Source organism: Microcaecilia unicolor, chromosome 4, assembly GCF_901765095.1.
Source record: "Microcaecilia unicolor chromosome 4, aMicUni1.1, whole genome shotgun sequence".
Classification (NCBI taxonomy): Eukaryota; Metazoa; Chordata; class Amphibia; order Gymnophiona; family Siphonopidae; genus Microcaecilia; species Microcaecilia unicolor.
Window position 1 is genome coordinate 335,730,637 of NC_044034.1, and position 17,003 is coordinate 335,747,639.

Sequence of the window (17,003 nt, forward strand, 5' to 3'; positions counted from 1 at the left end):
GTTAGTACAGCATGGTTAGGCTTGTGGTAGTTTCTCTGCATCTGCCCCTGATCGTGTCCCCCGATAACATGGAGTCTTATAATCTAACATTTGATCTGAATAATGTGCAAGGTTGATTTCAGCAGTTGTAGGAGGGCACCCTCCTTCCCCAGTGGAAAAACAGGTAAACATCAAGGTAGAGGAAGTGGGAACTTGATCCAAGGATTCTCTCGCCTTCTAGTCTAGATTTACTGAAATGAACCATTGGGTTGGCAAACAGTTCCTTTGAATATAATAGGACCTGCAGTTAGTAACATTTTGATGAGTGCTAATATACAGTAACATCTTTTAGAAAATCTAGCCCACTTTTCTTATAAGGATAAAATCCTTAATAATCTCAGACACCATATAAACACCAGATTAAGTAGCCAGGGCACTGGGAACACACACTGGAAGCTAAGAAAAATATATCATTGTCTTTATTGTGTAAAAAAAGAATCCCAATATATTTTAAAATAAAGTATAGATACATTCCCCAGACTAATATTGTTATCAATATTTTATATGACTGTTCTCAGTCACATATCACAGAATTGTACCTTTCATACACTGCTAGAAACAAGAGACTCTCAGATTTGGAAAATTAAAATATATTCACCATTAAAAAACATAAACAACAAGAAAGTCTCCCAAGTGGTTCTACAAATGCAACACCCCCCCCCCCAAAAAAAAAAAACAACAACAAAAAAACCCCCAAATAAATAGAAAGCCAGCAGGGACAAACAATGTAAAAAAGTTGGGTCTCAGACCAAGCTAATGAGTGGAGCTATCTTTCGGGCCTCAAGGTACTCATGCCTAGAGATGCTTCTATTGGGTCAATAGCAGGAGCAGGGCCGCCGAGAGCCAGAGCCGGGCCCGGGACAAGGCTGCCCCCGGGCCCCCCTCCCACCCGAAGTCGCCTGGCCCGGAACTAACCTTAAACGCCTCCTTTCACCACCTTCGCAGCAAGCAGCAGCAGGGCAGACCTCTCCTTCCTTCTGTGCTCCGCCCTCGCGGACGTTACATCAGGCGAGGGTGGGACACGGAAGGAAGGAGTGGCCTGCCCTGCTGCTGCTTGCTGCGAAGGTGGTGAAAGGAGGCGTTTAAAGTTAGTTCTGGGAGCGATGGAGGGTGGGCGGGCCGGGCCCCCTCCGGAGGCCCGGGCCCGGGGACTTTTGTCCCCCCCTCTCGGCGGCCCTGAGCAGGAGAGCTAGTGTGGAGGGGGGAGGGAAGAGGAGAGGAGAGGGATCACTGAGGTACCTGAAGATCCTTTCACATGCCTCCCCTGCTTTCTCCCTAATTTCCTAAGCCTGTTGCTGAAGCCTGCTTTAGGTGCAGCAGTCTAGGGCCTGCACTGGGCCGCCAAGGGGGGGAGGGTGGGGGGACAAAATTCACCAGGCCTGGCCTCCAAGGGGGGGCCCAGCACCGGGGTCTGGATGATTGTGTTAACACAATCATCCAGTCCTGGCACAAAGGAGCAGGAGAGAGACAGGCCCTGTCGCCGGGCCCCCCTTGGAGGCCGGGGAGGAGCAGATGCACTGACGCAGGAAGGTAGGGGGTGGTGGTGGTGGCGGCAGTGGGTTGGGGGGGGCAGCAACTGTGGCGACCCTGCTTAGGGCCTTGGTCTGTCTCATGGCGGCCCTGGGCCTGCAAGCAGAGCTGCCAAGTTACTCATTTCAACAGGAAGACTTTTTGGCCAGTCCTGTTTGTAACTTACATCCCAAAAGCAATGTAGTATATGTAGTCCATGATTCTACCCATTGAAATCAGTGCTGCAGGTCCCACAATGCACCAGGATGAGGTTGGCAGAAATCCAGGACCCGCCAAAACGTCTCCCTCCTGGAATGAGTAATTTATAGAAGTGATTTATAGTAGTAGTAGTAGTAGTAATCTCATCTCCCACATGTACAGGCTTCCTGTTTGTAAAGGAAACCTGTCTGGAGGTGTAGCCACTTCCAGAATGCACAGGAAATTCAAGTCCTGCTCAGAATCTGACTACTGCCACTTTTACTAACGTCATTGCAGGGCGCAACAGCTTTCTTGGTTTAAAAGCTGAGGCAGGTTAGAGTAAAGGGAAGGGGAGGAACATGTCAGGGGGAGGAGTGGCAATCCATGTGGAAGGAAGGAGTACATATTCATAGGAGATGTGGGGAGAGGGCAAAGGCCTGCACAGGACAGAGAAGGGAGGGAGGAAATGAAGATCCATACAGTAAGAGGAAGGTTGGGAGTAGGACAAGTTGACTATTTTTTTAGGCATGGGATAGGAAAAGAAGAGCGGGCTGAGGTAGCAACCCTAGAGCAAGAGGAGAGAGTCAAATTAGATGCATATGGCAGTTGGGAGCGGAATGGAGAGAGACAGATGGAAGGGGAGGGAAAGGAGAGGAAGAGAGGTGAGAGAGGTGAAGGGGTACACATGTATACATTTTATGTAGTGTAGCAATGGCCTCAGATTTCATCACCGTATACGTTACATATAAATTATACATAGGATATGTGGGAACATATTTGTATTCCCCTGAACCAGCGTAGCGACAGTGCATATCCTGAAAAAAGTGGTTTCCATGTTAGACTCAGTCTTTCCACGCACACCGCCAAACTTATCTTCTGTTGCAAGAAATAAAGATTTTCCATTCAAATGTGTTTATGTTGGGGGTAATAAGGCCAAATAGTTTTGCTTTTGTCTGTATCATTCAGCTCAGAATGAAAGAAATGGGTCTCTCCCGTTCTCTGCTTCAGTCTTCCAAGGGTGTTATCAGTCCTCCATGTTACCCAGCTGTATTTTTCCCAAACTCTGGGAATGGGAAGAGACCATGCAGAAGAGGGCCGGTCAGTTTCTTCCATTTCACTTACATCTTCATGATGTCCTCAATCCAGCTGAGGTAACGAGTCACATTTGTATAAACGCCAGGTGTGTCCTTCTGCCCACAGCCGATGCCCCAGCTGATTATACCCATTAGGTGCATCCTACCATTGTTCAGACATGTCAGTGGCCCTCCGGAGTCACCCTACAGCAAAAGACACAGAAGACAGTGTAGAATTGGAAAAAAAAAAGACTCCATTTTTATTACAAAATTACCCTTTTCTGCTTCATAACAAGCCCATCATTCTCATTCTGTGTTCCCAAACATCCAACAGAAACTCTTCTGAAAACTGGTCATCCAGGGAGGGACTACGGGGCAGGATCTTCTTACTCTGCAAGGAGGGGACAGGAGGAGTCAGGCCAGTGGCGTACCAAGGGCAGGGCAGCCCGCCCCGGGTGCACACTTAAAGAGGGGTGCTGGGATCAGCCTGGCGGCTGTTGGCTTTGCCAGTTCCCTGCTCCCTCTGCCCCAGAACAGGAAGTAACAGCAGAGGGAGAAGGGAACCGGCGGAGCCGACAGCAGCGCAGCTGTTCCCTGCACCTCAGCAGGCAAGAAGAATGCAGCCCGGGGGGGGGGGGGGGGGGGGGGTGTTGTGCGCAGCGGCGACCACCCTGGGTGGCAGCCAACCAAGGAACGCCACTGAGTCAGGCTGACCCTAGAAGGATGGGGCACAGATAGCCCATTTGTATTGCAGGGAGGCAAGGGCAGGAAACAAGATAGTACAGTGAGCCCCCCCCAGTTGTACCCCGGCAAAACCAAACTTCCAACTAAGTATAGCACATATCAAGCAGAATTTTCAAATGCCTTGATGCAGGTAAACATGGCATTACCCATAAAATGCCTTTTGAAAACCGCCATCCCTCGGTGCCATTAAATGCACAAGTTGCTTCATGATGTGTGTGCTTTCAGCCACGGAGAGAAAGGAGACACAACTGGGTTGGGGAAGGAAAACATACTTTCTGGCATGTACTTTACCCTGGAGTCTATGTAGTGCGCCTAGCATTTCGTGCCAAAATCCAGGCAATTTCAATAATATTGCGCGTAACTTAATTGGCTTAACAATTAACCACACCAATTGGCAATAATTAGAATTTACATGCACAACTCCCTAAGCGTACTCAGAACACATTGCTCCTGGACAGTTTTCTAACCGGACGATATTGAGCTATATTCCTGGATATTTAATACCGGGTAATGTCCGAGGACTGGCGTTGAATATCTGGTTGTATGTCGGCCACTAAAGATGAGGTGAAGTGCAATATTCAGCCCTTAACCGCAAAAGATGAATTACATAAAAACAGGGCTGCATTTTACGTGGTTAAGAGATATCCTGAATCAGTACATCAAGCTCCATCTCTGGCCATCATAGGCAAATATAGGCTAAAAGCCCACCTTTTTGATGCTGCTTTTAACTCCTAACTCCTATTCGCTTGTTCAGCACCCATGTCTGTTGTATCATTCCCACCTTAAGTAATTCCCGTACCCCTTGTTTGTCTGTCCCGATTAGATTGTAAGCTCTGTCGAGCAGGGACTGTCTCTTACCTATTCACGTGTACAGCGCTGTATACATCTAGTAGCGCTATAGAAATGATTAGTAGTAGTAGGAACGAGAAACACTACTGGCGTAGAAGGGTAGTCAGGGGAGTAGTGTAGGCAACACGACACTTTCAGAAGAACACAAGGGAGTCGAAGAGTCATACACAGGATTTAACTGATCGACTCAACGTGGCACTGTGTTTCAGCAAAAGTGCCTGCCTCAGGAGTCTTATTGTAACACAAATTTATGAAATAGTGATGGAGCAGTCTTGAGAAAGACAGGAACACACCTCAGGAGCAATGTTAAGTCAGACGATGACTGACGATACCAAAAACTGCAGTTATTGCCAAAAGAAACAGAGCTGGTGTTGAAGCGGTGTCTGATTTACCTTGCAGGCGTCATCTAGATTGCGAGTGTCCCAAGCACAGAGCATGTTTTCGGTCACCGTCTTATTGTTCAGCTGTGCCGGAGTGCACCTGCTCGAAGGAACCAATCGGACATGACCTTCCTTCAGCGTCTCTGAGTAATAATAGGAAGCTGTAAGGGAGAAAAAGAGATGACCAAGAGGCATGCTAGGAAGAGGTCTCACAATAGCCACAAATATTTCAGTCCATGTGTGGTTATTCATAGAGAGAGCTCAGAAAATATTGTTCATAAATTACAATCCAAGGGCTTACAGGATATTTCATGCTGGGTTGGGTTAAGCAGATTGCAATCTGATATTGGATAAGCAAGCCTCGATTAAATCTGGGTCTTAATTAATTTCCTTACATGGTATATAATTAAGGATCTCTATGACCATTAACAAATACAGATACCTAACATAATCCCACATTTTTACAATAATATCAAAATGTACAAATACTTTGCATCCAAAAATGATCCCTATTAAGAATAAAAACATACAGAGAAACAAAAGTTTAAAAGTATTATTTAAATAAAGAAAAGGCACAGGCAGTAAAAATCATAATGTTTCTTTACAAAGCAACGTGGAGAGACATAATCGAAAGGGGCGCCCAAGTTTTCCTGAGGACGTCCTCGCAGGACGTCCCGGTGAAGGGGTGGGGAAACCCGTATTATTGAAACAAGATGGGTGTCCATCTTTCGTTTCGATAATACGGTCAGGGACGCCCAAATCACGAAATTTAGGTTGACCTTAGAGATGGTCCTCCCCGATTTTCGGCGATAATGGAAACTGAGGACGTCCATCTCAGAAACCTTGATTGTATTTACCATTTTCAGGGCACAGCCCGTATTAGCCCTGCCTCCCAACCACTAGTCCCACCTCCCAACCACGGGTGCTGCCACCCAATCTCCGCTAAGCTTCTGAGGATCCATTCCTTCTGAACAGGATTCCTTTATGTTTATCCCACGCATTTTTGAATTCCGTTACCGTTTTCATCTCCACCACCTCCCGTGGGAGGGCATTCCATGGTGTGACTGGTGCAATTCTGGTCATCACATATCTAAAAAGATATCATGGAATTGGAAAAGCTACAGAGAAGACAGGAAATTACATCACCGAGCGGTATGGCAGCTTAAGCACTGAGCTCCGTACCACCCCAGGCAAATACATAGATTTTCTGAGGCATTTCAGAATTCCCGCTGCATTCTTTTATCTCCCCGACTGGGTTCAACGCCATGACCCGTGGATTTGGCGGCATTTGCTTATGCAGGGAAACCTGCAGAGCGCCGCGTGGAGGGCTTCAATATGGCAGATTCCAACCCAGCGCCTTCACAGACCAAGCCATCTCCACCAGCTCTGTACTTTCTAGGCATCCCGATGGTAGACACGGATCAAAACCCACTGGGAGAATTGTGCTTGTGGATGCAAGAAATAAAAAACGATTTAAAAGCAGTGCACATGGAGCTCAGTACTTTAGGGGCTGATTTACGAGGAGAAATTAGTGAGCTTGGACACAGACTAGAGGATGCTGAGGCGCATCTAGAGGAGCATGCGGATGCGCTGGGAACACTGGATACACAGCTACACGAGGTCCGAGACGGGGCGCAGCAGCTTTCTAACAAACGAGAAGATCTTGAAAACCGGAGCCGCCGCCAAAATCTTCGGTTTCAGGAGTCCCCGAAACTCCAACATATGCAGACTGTGAATCTATGGTCCAGCAAACTGTAAGTGCTCTGCTGTCGACAGGAACGCCAACAGGAGTACCCGGCTACTGTACTGCTTGAGAGGGCCCATACAACCTTGGGCAGTCCCTGCAATAATACACCTAAACATATTATAGCTTGTTTTTGTGACTACAAATTAAAAGAGAAAGCGCTCCAGGCAGCCAGAGGCACGGAGAACTTCCAATCGAGGTATACCAAGATCGAGAAGCAGTGACTTTGAAGTGCCGCTCTGACCTGAGACCCTTCACCACTTTTTGAGCCCAGAGAGTAAAGTATAAATGGTGACACCCCTTTGCCTTGCTTTTTTTTTTTTTTCAAAGGGTGAGAAATTATATCAGGTTCACACCTTGGCAGAGGCTCGGGAGGTGTTCCCGGAGACGGAGGGCATGATGCCTAACTCACAACTAACGTGGCCTTCTTCTTCCTCCTCCTTGGGGCTGCGGGAGAGGCCTAAATGGCAGCAGGTGGCAGAAGGACATAAGAGGCTACAGTCACGACAATCAGACACACTCCTTACGCGAGCCTTGTTTTGACCCATCTTTACTGGACCCCAGTGGCTGTTGGTTCCGCAGAGGTGCTCATCCCACCATAGATTTGCAGTGGCAACTATATCTTGACTTTTTCATTTATACTACATAGTACTCTGTTTTGTTACTGAAGGTGGGCATGTGCATGCTTGTGACAGGTTGACAGTGGAGGAGAAGCCTAGTGGTTAGTGCAGTGGACTTTGATCCTGGGGAACTGAGTTCAATTCCCACTGCAGCTCCTTGTGACTCTGGGCAAGTCACTTAACCCTCCATTGCTCCTGGTGCAAAATAAGTACCTGAATATATGTAAACCGCTTTGAATGTAGTTGCAAAATCTCAGAAAGGTGGTATATTCAAGTCCCATTTCCCTTTCCCTATTTGAGATTCTACATGGAATGTTGCTACTATTGGAGAATCTAGATAGAATGTTGCTATTCCACTTAGCAACATTCCATGTAGAAGCCTGCCCTTGCAGATCAGCAACGCTGCACAGGCTTCTGTTTCTGTGTGTCTGATGTCCTGCACATACGTGCAGGACGTCAGGCTCACAGAAACAGAAGCCTGCGCAGCCGCGTTGCTGGAATGTTGCTAGTGGAGTAGTAGCCTAGTGGTTAGTGCAGTGGACCTTGATCCTGGGGAACTGAGTTTGATTCCCACTGCAGCTCCTTGTGACTCTTGGCAAGTCACTTAACCCTCCATTGCCCCTGGTACAAAATAAGTACCTGAATATATGTAAACCGCTTTGAATGTAGTTGCAAAAACCTCAGAAAGGCGGTATATCAAGTCCCATTTATAGCCTGAGAGTATATTTAGCATCCTTTAGCTGCCTGGGACATTATTGTCAAGGTAACCAACATAAAGGGATTCAAAAGAGGACTGGACAATTTCCTGGAGGAAAGGTCCATAAAAACAAAATTATTAGCCAGGTAGATTCGGGACAGACAGTGCTCAGTTCTGGAAACGAGCTCAGAGAAACAGATCTACTTTATGGGTATTTGTGACTCAGCCTGGCCACTGCTGGACACAGGATGCTGTGGTCTGACTCAGTCTGACTTTTCTGAAGTTCTTATGTTCCCGGCAACTCCAGGCTTATCCCAAGCTTTCCTTATCTAAACTGTTGAGTCTACCCACTTTTTAGCCTCATGCCACAACCTTGTTCTAGAGATCCCTTACAAATGGTGACGTCCTCTTTTTAATTATTTATCATTGTTGAGGTCTCTGAGTACCTCTGTCCTCTCCCCCTCCTCTCCCTATTCTAGGGGATATGGCTTTAGGTTGCTTTTTAAATTTTATGTTATTTATTGAAGTTTACAATTTCAACATAAAAAAATGACCATGCATTACGAAATTAAAGGGGCCCTTTCACTAAGCTGCAGTAAAAGGGGACCCTGTGCTAACGGCGGTGGCTGTTTTTACCGCGAGGGCCCCTTTTACTGCAGTGGGTAAAAAGGCCAAAAAGAAATGGGCACGAGGCAGGGGCGTAGCTAGGTGGGGCCACGGGGGCATGGGCCCCCACAGATTTAGCCCTGGCCCCCTCTACTTTTGACCCCCCCCCGCCACCGCCCCTCCCCCCGCCGCCAGGTACCTTTGCTTGCGGTGGTGCCCAACCCCCGCCAGCCGAACTCCTCTTCAGCGCTGGTCTCCGGCACATTCGCTGATCTGTTTCTGTGAGTCGTGACTCCTGACGTCCTGCACTTAGGAACGTGCAGGACATCAGGAGTCAGGACTCACAGAAACAGATCAGCGAAGGCGCTGAAGAGGACTTTGGCTGGTGGGGGTTGGGGACCCCCGCCAGCAAAGGTACCTGGCGGCGGAAGGGGAGGATTGGTGGCAGCAGCAGAGGAGGAGGGGGGGGGGGGGGTGAAAGTGGTGGGGGAGGGGCAGCGCCGTGTGGGGGTCAAAAGTAGCAGGGGGGTTGTCGGCACCGGGGGGGGGGGGCTAAAATATGCCCCCTCACCTTGGGCTCTGGACCCCCCTCCAGCCAAGGTCTGGCTACGCCCCTGGCATGAGGTACATTTGCACTTGCTGAGCGGCCGTTTCGAGGGAAGCTCTTACCGCCACCTATTGAGGTGGCGGTAAGGGCTCCCACATTAACCTGGCAGTAACCAGGTAGTGATTACCACCGGGTAACCCCCTGCAGTATTAATTTTATAAAAATTCTGGTGGCGCCAGAAATGCAGCACGCTGGGGGCTGAACTACCGTCGGCAGCTGCATTGGGCCAGTGGTAGTTCTGGCTTGCCGTGCTTTAGTAAAGAGGCCCCTAAACCACGATTCATCACATAATCAAAGAAAAAAAATAAAAGAGGATATTTAAACAAAACAAAAAAAAATTAAGATGAAATGTAGTTAAAAACAAGACCTCAAAGAGAGACCAAGAAACTAAATTAGCATTATGAAAGAAACGAAAAAAAGAACCATAGTTCTTCATCAATGGAGCGGCAATTTGGGTTACCCATACACTGCACGTTATTTTGCATACTACAAATCGCAACAGGTAGAAGTAGAGGCTGACCAAAGACGATTCACCACTGAAGACTTGAATTCAACAGTCTTTAAAGACTGTTGAATTCAAGTCTCCAGTGGTGGATCGCCTTTGGTCAGCCTCTACTTCTACCTGTTGTGATTTGTCATCGTAGAGAATTCCCCATTTTGTTCTTTGTACTACAAATCGCACCCATTACTGCAACAATATTCTTATTAAAAAGAGAACATTTAAGTATAAATCTAAAGCTAGAATTGGGCTAATCTATTTTGTAGAAACTGCTTCAGCTGTTTACAAGATTGTCGCCTTACCACACATCAACATAGAAAGGGGCCCTTTTACTAAGCCATGTAGGTGTCTATGCATGCCCAACGTGCATCAGTTTTGACTTACCGCCCGGCTACCGCGTGGCCCTTGCGTTAATTTCATTTTTGACGCGTGTCTGCTACGTGCGCTGGAAAATATTTTTATTTTCTGGTGCACGGGTGGTAATCGGCACTTCAAGTGCATAGACTACTACTGCCCAGTTACCGCGTGAGACTTTACCGCTAGGCCAATGGCTGGTGGTAAGGTCTCAGACCCAAAATGGACGTGCGGCAATTTTCATTTTGCCGCATGTCCATTTTCAGCAAAAAAAAAGGCATTTTTTTTTTTACAGGTGCACTGAAAAATGATTCTGCGCATGCCCAAAACACACGTCTACACTACCACTGGTTATTTTTCAGCGTGCCTTTGTAAAAGGGCCCCGAAGTGCAATACAAAAGTAGTGTCTTTAGAAATTACCGATTGCCTCAAGACCAGAAAGCCTTTACACTATTCTCGGGAAGGCCAAAAAATGTCAGGAAAAACATCAGTTCCTGGAGTAAAATGTTTCTGAGTCCAAATCTTGTCTGGTTCCAAAGCAAAAATCGCCAGCAATGTTCCACGAGAGATAGAGCCAAGATTCCTTCTAATTAAAGCTATGACATCCGAACTGTCTGCCAATATGGCTGCCACACTAGGGGCCTTGTTATCTCTCTCTGGTGTACGACTCGAGGCAGAAAGTATATAAAACAGTCTCATAATGGGTGGTATAGACTCAGCCTTGAGCATCTCTCTATAATATTTCTAAAACAACTTCAGAGGAGAAATAAGATCACTCTTGGGGGAAATTAAAACATTTCAAATTCAATCGCTTAGTGAAATTCTCAAAGGTCTCTTATTTCTTCTAAATAGAAGACCCATCTATAGCAGCATTCACCTTTTGGAGCTCAACAACCTGGAGCTCCAAACTGGCTACTTTAGACTTCACGTCCACATTCTTCTGCTCCACCTCTTTAAGACGCGGAGAAACTACAATACATTGACTCAGTACCAGGGGCGTAGCCAGACTTCGGTGGGAGCGGGGTCCAGAGCCCGAGGTGAGGGGGCACATTTTAGCCCCCCCTCCCGGTGCCGCCGACCCCCCCTGCCATTTTTGACCTCCCTGCCGCCACCACCACCTTTGACCCCCCCAGCACCAACCCTTTTGACCCCCTCTTCCTGCCGCCGCTGGCGGGTACCTTTGCTGGCGGGGGTCCCCAACCCCCACCAGCTAAAGTCCTCTTCTCTGGCACAGCCGCGTTGCTGATCTGCAAGGGCAGGCTTCTGTTTCTGTGAGTCTGACGTCCTGCACGACGTCAGACTCACAGAAACAACATCCTGCACGACGTCAGACTCACAGAAACAGAAGCCTACGCAGCCACGTTGCTGACCTACAAGGGCAGGTTTCTGTTTCTGTGAGTCTGACGTCCTGCACGATGTCAGACTCACAAAACAGAAACCTGCCCTTGCAGATCAGCAACACGGCCGCGCCGGAGAACTTCAGCTGGTGGGGGTTGGGGACCCCCGCCAGCAAAGGTACCAGATGGCGGCGGGGGGGCCAGGGCCAAATCTACGGGGGCCCATGCCCCCGTGGCCCCACATAGCTACGCCCCTGCTCAGTACCAAATCAATACATGAGGCCAAAGATGTCTCTATTTTAGTAAGTGCAGCCCAAATTGATACATCTAAAATCACAGATTCAGGTTAATTCTCTATTGGTTGCCTAAAGTCAGGCAGCGGAATGATGCTCTCTAAGGGCTAAATTCTATATATGGCACCTGAAAAATCCACATGCAAAAAAATTATGCCGAGGCGTATTCTCTAAAGTACGCCTAAATTTTATAGAATAGACTTAAATTTCTACGTGGTATATAGAATACACTGAGCAGCTCGCCATGCGACTAGATTTGGTTGCGTTCCTTTAGGCCACGTTTTACTTGGTGTAAATCCCAATGCCTAAATTAAGCACAGATCAGGTGTATTCTATAATAATATGCATAGATTTTAGAAATGCCCATGCCCCACCCATAGCCACACCCCCTTTGCAACTACGCGACTTAGAATTTAGATGCACCATGTTATAGAATACACTTAGCAAGTTGTGAGCATAAATCTCAATTAATGCCAATTAGTGCTGATAACTGCTCGAGTTGAATCCCCAGCATTAGGGTGATCATACGTCCGGTTTTACCCGGACATGTCCTCTTTTTGAGGACATGGCCGGGCAGGTTTTGCCAGCCTGCCCGTTTGTCTGCATTTGCGGACGGACGGGCAGGTGAGCCTCAGGGTGTCCTATCTTCCCCTCCCCGCCTTTACCTTAGTGTGGTGCCCTGGTGGTCTAGTGACCTCTTTGGGGCAGGAAAGAGCACCCCCTTCATTTTGAATCAGTGCCAGGAGCAAGAGAGGTCTACAGCTGTGCCGGGCAGGAAAGAGGGGGCTCTTTACTGCCCTGAAGAGGCCACTAGGCCACCAGAGCTCTACAATAAGGTGCAGGAGGGGAGGGGAGGAGTAGGGAGTATAGTCATGTGGGTAGAGGGAGGCTGTAAAATTGGGGAAGGAATATACATGGGGGGAGAGAGAGGGAATCTGGCTTTCTTTGGGGGGGAGTCAAAGCGGCAGGGGGCCTAAGGATTCCTTTGAATAAATACTTATTTTTGGTTTCATCCCTTTGTCCGGCTGTGTTATTTACCATCCCACTCCCCAACCCTCGCTCCAGGATTGCAGTTGGACGTCCCTAGTATAGAGTGGGGTTAGCACAGGAGAAGCTACAGCTCTCTTCATCAGAGGTGCTTGAATAGATAGCAGAGGGCCTGTCATTAGCTTCTTACATTCCTCAGGCTTTCCGTAGCCAGAGATCTCACACTCCGTCCAATCAGGAAGCTGCAGGTTTGGTTTTGGGAGGCAAGCAGTACGAGTGGTCTCCGTGTCCACAGCACACTGGTCCTTCTCCGACTTCAGTTTCAGCAAAACTAAAAGAACAAGAATGGACATAATAAATTCATGGGGGGGGGGGGGGGAGTAAGGATCAGAAAGATGGCAAGGGGAATGAAGGTGAAGGGGCAAGGATCGGGAAACAGGAGTAGGGACTTCTCTTACCAATGTCATTGTCAAAGGTTTCTGAATCAAAATCTTTGTGAAGGAAATAATTCTCTATTCTGAACTGCTGTTCATTCTCAGAAGGTTTCGCTCTGTAAGTCCTTCCTAGTACCACCTTCAGACGGTTCAAATTAAACCTGGGGGAGGTAGCAATAGAGGTCACATATTAATTTAATTCATTCCTGCTGGCCTGAGGTAAGGATGGACTGAAAGAACCTCGCCTGGCTTTTAACAGAACAGAAGCTCAGACTTTCTACAAAGCTGAGGAATGGTAAGATCCTGTCCACCTCAGTATTTGATATTTCTGTGCAATATCCCCCTCATTTTGGGGTCCTTTTACTAAGCTGCGGTAAAAGGGGTTTTTGATGTGCGCTGAGGCCCCCTTTGGCCGCAGTGGTTAAAAGGCCATTTTTTTTCCTGGAAAAGAAATGGCCGTGTGGTAAGTGAACCACGCCGCGTGGCCATTACGGGGGGGGGGGGGGAGCACTTACCGCCACCCATTGAGGTGGCGGTAAGGGCTCCCACGCTAACCCGGTGTTAACTAGGCAGGACATGGTGCTGCCTGATTACCACCAGGTAAGTACTTGCCCTTACAAAAATATAAAATATTTTTCTAGTTCTGGAAATAGTGTGTGCAGGGAGTAGGCACTGCCGCCGGGCTCTTGCAGTAGTTCCGGACTGGCATGCGGCAAGCCTGTTGCTGTGCTCCAAGCCTTTAGTAAAAGGGCCCCCTTTTTAACTTGGTACCTAAATTAAAGTACCATTTGCAGGTTTAACTTTATAGAATACCAACATTTATGTGGGTAAATGTATACATTTGAGGTGTGCGCTTAGGGCTGTTCTATACATCATGTGTGCAACTCGCTTTGGGCCAGATTCTGTATATGGCGACTAAGGTTGCACGCACAAATCAGCGCATGCAGCTGATTTCCGAGCGCAACTTAATTGCTTAACAAGCCATTGGCATTAATTGTCCTCAATTAGGATTTATGCACAGTTTGTGTTCTATAACGATTTTGCATGTAAAATTTCAGGAGGTTCCACGAGTGTTCCAGGCTTTTATACAGGCTAAAGCGGCTAGGGCTCTTCAGCTTGGAGAAAAGGTGGCTGAGGGGACATATGATAGAGGTCTATAAAATAATGAGTGGAGTTGAACGGGTAGATGTGAAGCATCTGTTCACACTTTCCAAAAATACTAGGACTAGGGGGGGGGCATGCGATGAAGCTACAATGTAGTAAATTTAAAACGAATCGGAGAAAATTTTTCTTCACTCAACGTATAATTAAACTCTGGAATTCGTTGCCAGAGAATGTGGTAAAGGCTGTTAGCTTAGCGGCGTTTAAAAAAGGTTTGGACAGCTTCCTAAAGGTAAAGTCCATAGACCGTCATTAAATGGACTTGGGGAAAATCCACTATTTCTGGGATAAGCAGTATAAAATGTTTTGTACATTTTTGGGGATCTTGCCGGGTATTTGTGACCTGGATTGGCCACTGTTGGAAACAGGATGCTGGGCTCAATGGACCTTTGGTCTTTCCCAGTATGACAATACTTTTGTACTTATGTAATACAGAATTTGGCTGACCTGTACCTAATTTGGGCGCTGGCATTTCGACCTGCCTTTGGCAGCCGTACTTACTGGCACCTAAAGTTAGGTACACTTTATGCACTATGCGCTATTCTATAAAGGACGTGTAGCCTTTATAGAATAGCTCTTAGCGTATAAACGTTTTGGCGCTGATTTTTAGGCGCCACTTATAGAATAGTGCAAAAATGCAAGGGGGTGTTCACAGGGGGGGGGACATGGGTAGGACCAACTTTATACACCTGACTACTGAGAAGCACATTAATCTTACTAGTAGAGGTTTTGAAGTTACATGAAAATACTTTTAAAACAAATAGGAGGAAATATTTTTTCAGTCAACGAATAGTTATATTCTGGAACTTGTTGCTAGAGGATGTGGTAACAGCAGTTAGCGTATCCAGGTTTAAAAAAAAGGTTTGGACAAGTTCCTGGAGGAAAAGTCCATAGCCTGCTATTGAGGCAGACATGGGGAAGCCACTGCTTGCCCTGGGATTGGTAGCATGGAATGTTGCTACTATTTGGGTTTCTGCCAGGTACTTGTGACCTGGACTGGAATGGGTAGGACAGAGAAAGCTTTTTAATTAAGTTTTTCTCTGAGATTAACATTAGTTTTCTTGTATCTATTTATTTATTTGTTACATTTGTATCCCACATTTTCCCACCTATTTGTAGGCTCAATGTGGATTACATAGTACCGGAGAAGCGTTTGCAGACTCCGGGGTTAACAAATACAAAGTGATGTTGTGGTAAGATAAAGTTCATGTGACACAGCCACATTAGGGAATCGTACAACGGAAGAGTTGTGTTATGTCCATTACGTACTTCAGTTTTGTTGTGTTGTAGAGATCAGGCATTTATGATGGATTGGTAGGGTATGCCTTTTTAAACAAGTTAGTTTTTAGTTTTTTCCGGAAGTTTAGGTGGTCAAACATGGTTTTCAAGGCTTTTGGTAATGCGTTCCACAGTTGTGTGCTTATGTAGGAGAAATTGGATGCGTGAGTTACAAGAATTTCTGTGGCAAGAATTTCTCTTGGAGTGGCATGTTGAAAACTGAACTGAAAACAAAACCAGAAGACCTTGAAGCTGCACAGAAGCTGACCTTGTACTCCGTGGCAATTCCCCCACATCATTTCACAGCAACTTTCCACACGTGATGGGAGGAGCTTCTGTGCCCTCTGCTGCCTGTGATTAGTGGTGCCTAGTACCACGAACCCGTTATCCGGGTATTGTTTTTAAAGCTCAATGAATCTAATCACAGGAATATCTGAAATTGAATTTCTCACCTCTCTTGAAAGCAATGTGCTGCAGAAAGCACCCAACAGGAGCTGATCAGGGTGCCTCCACACAAGAAGTAATCTTCTGGCATTCCCCGATGTTTGATATAAATAGCTGCTTGCCAGGGATGGGAGCTGATGTCTGTGAGAAAGCCCCCTTGCATTCGGTAGAGAGCTTGTCTGGGCTGTCTGAGGCCACATGTAGCTGTGGATGGGAAAGAGACACATGAAATTACAGCTACGAGTGACTATTTTATTAAAATATTAAAACATCCCACAAGAATATGTGAAATAGACCTGGTACCATGCAAAAGCCAAGGGGCGCAGACAGTAGAGCTAAGCAGGAGCAGGAGAGAGGACAGCCCTCCTTATGGGGAAAGATGAGGATAGTACAAAGGGATGAAAGGATTGGAATGGAGGGGGATTCTTACAACACTTAGGCACAGAGCAGAATTCCCAAATTGCTTCTCTGCCCTCAAGGACATGGCACCAGGGTTGTGTGTCATTGTCAGGATTCCTATAGGATGAAAAAAAAAATCATTTGTTTTCCTTATGCCTACACAAACTGGATCCATATTACAGTAAAATTCTGGTGAATGCAGTGCCGTAGCGAGGGCAGCTGACACCCGGGGCGGGTCACCGCTGTGCACCCCCCCCCCCCGGGTGGGTACTTACATGGGAAAGCGGCGAGGGATGGGCGGGAGGCCCAAACCGCCCCGAGTGCATGTCGCTGGGAGCTGCGTCAACTCCGCTGGTTCCCTGCTCTCTCTGCCCCGGAACAGGAAGTAACCTGTTCCAGGGCAGAGGGAGCAGGGAACCAGCGGAGCCGACACCCCCCCCCCCCAGCGGCGTGCACCCGGGGTGGACCGCCCCACTGCCCCCCCCCTTCCTACGCCACTAGGTGAATGACAGTAAGGTGTTTATGCACATGGAAATACAGATATGCAGTATTAAAATGTATGTAGTCACTCACTAGAGCAGTTGCAGTTCAAGGTCTAAAAGTCAAAAGGAATTTACACTGTACGCGCGAGACTGCTCTGGACGGCACCATAAATGAAACAACTCAGGAGATTATACTAAATTTCCAATTACTATCAGATCAATGTAATGAGGTCACTGGCTACGGATGTAGCTAAGCTGAGAGTCCTTTT

General features: G+C 47.3%; 1 protein-coding gene across 1 annotated transcript in view; it reads right to left on the reverse strand.

The window, feature by feature from the left end:
• Nucleotides 1-1,833: 1,833 nt before the first annotated feature.
• Nucleotides 1,834-17,003, reverse strand: part of PLAT (plasminogen activator, tissue type) — a 64,218-nt gene continuing 49,048 nt past the window's right edge. The window contains exons 9-14 of the mRNA XM_030202067.1: nucleotides 16,284-16,369; nucleotides 15,862-16,057; nucleotides 12,995-13,131; nucleotides 12,727-12,867; nucleotides 4,805-4,953; nucleotides 1,834-3,023 (exon numbers count right to left, since the gene is read on the reverse strand). Coding sequence (XP_030057927.1) covers nucleotides 2,865-3,023; nucleotides 4,805-4,953; nucleotides 12,727-12,867; nucleotides 12,995-13,131; nucleotides 15,862-16,057; nucleotides 16,284-16,369 — 868 coding nt within the window. The 3' untranslated portion in view covers nucleotides 1,834-2,864. The remainder of the gene's footprint in view (nucleotides 3,024-4,804; nucleotides 4,954-12,726; nucleotides 12,868-12,994; nucleotides 13,132-15,861; nucleotides 16,058-16,283; nucleotides 16,370-17,003) is intronic.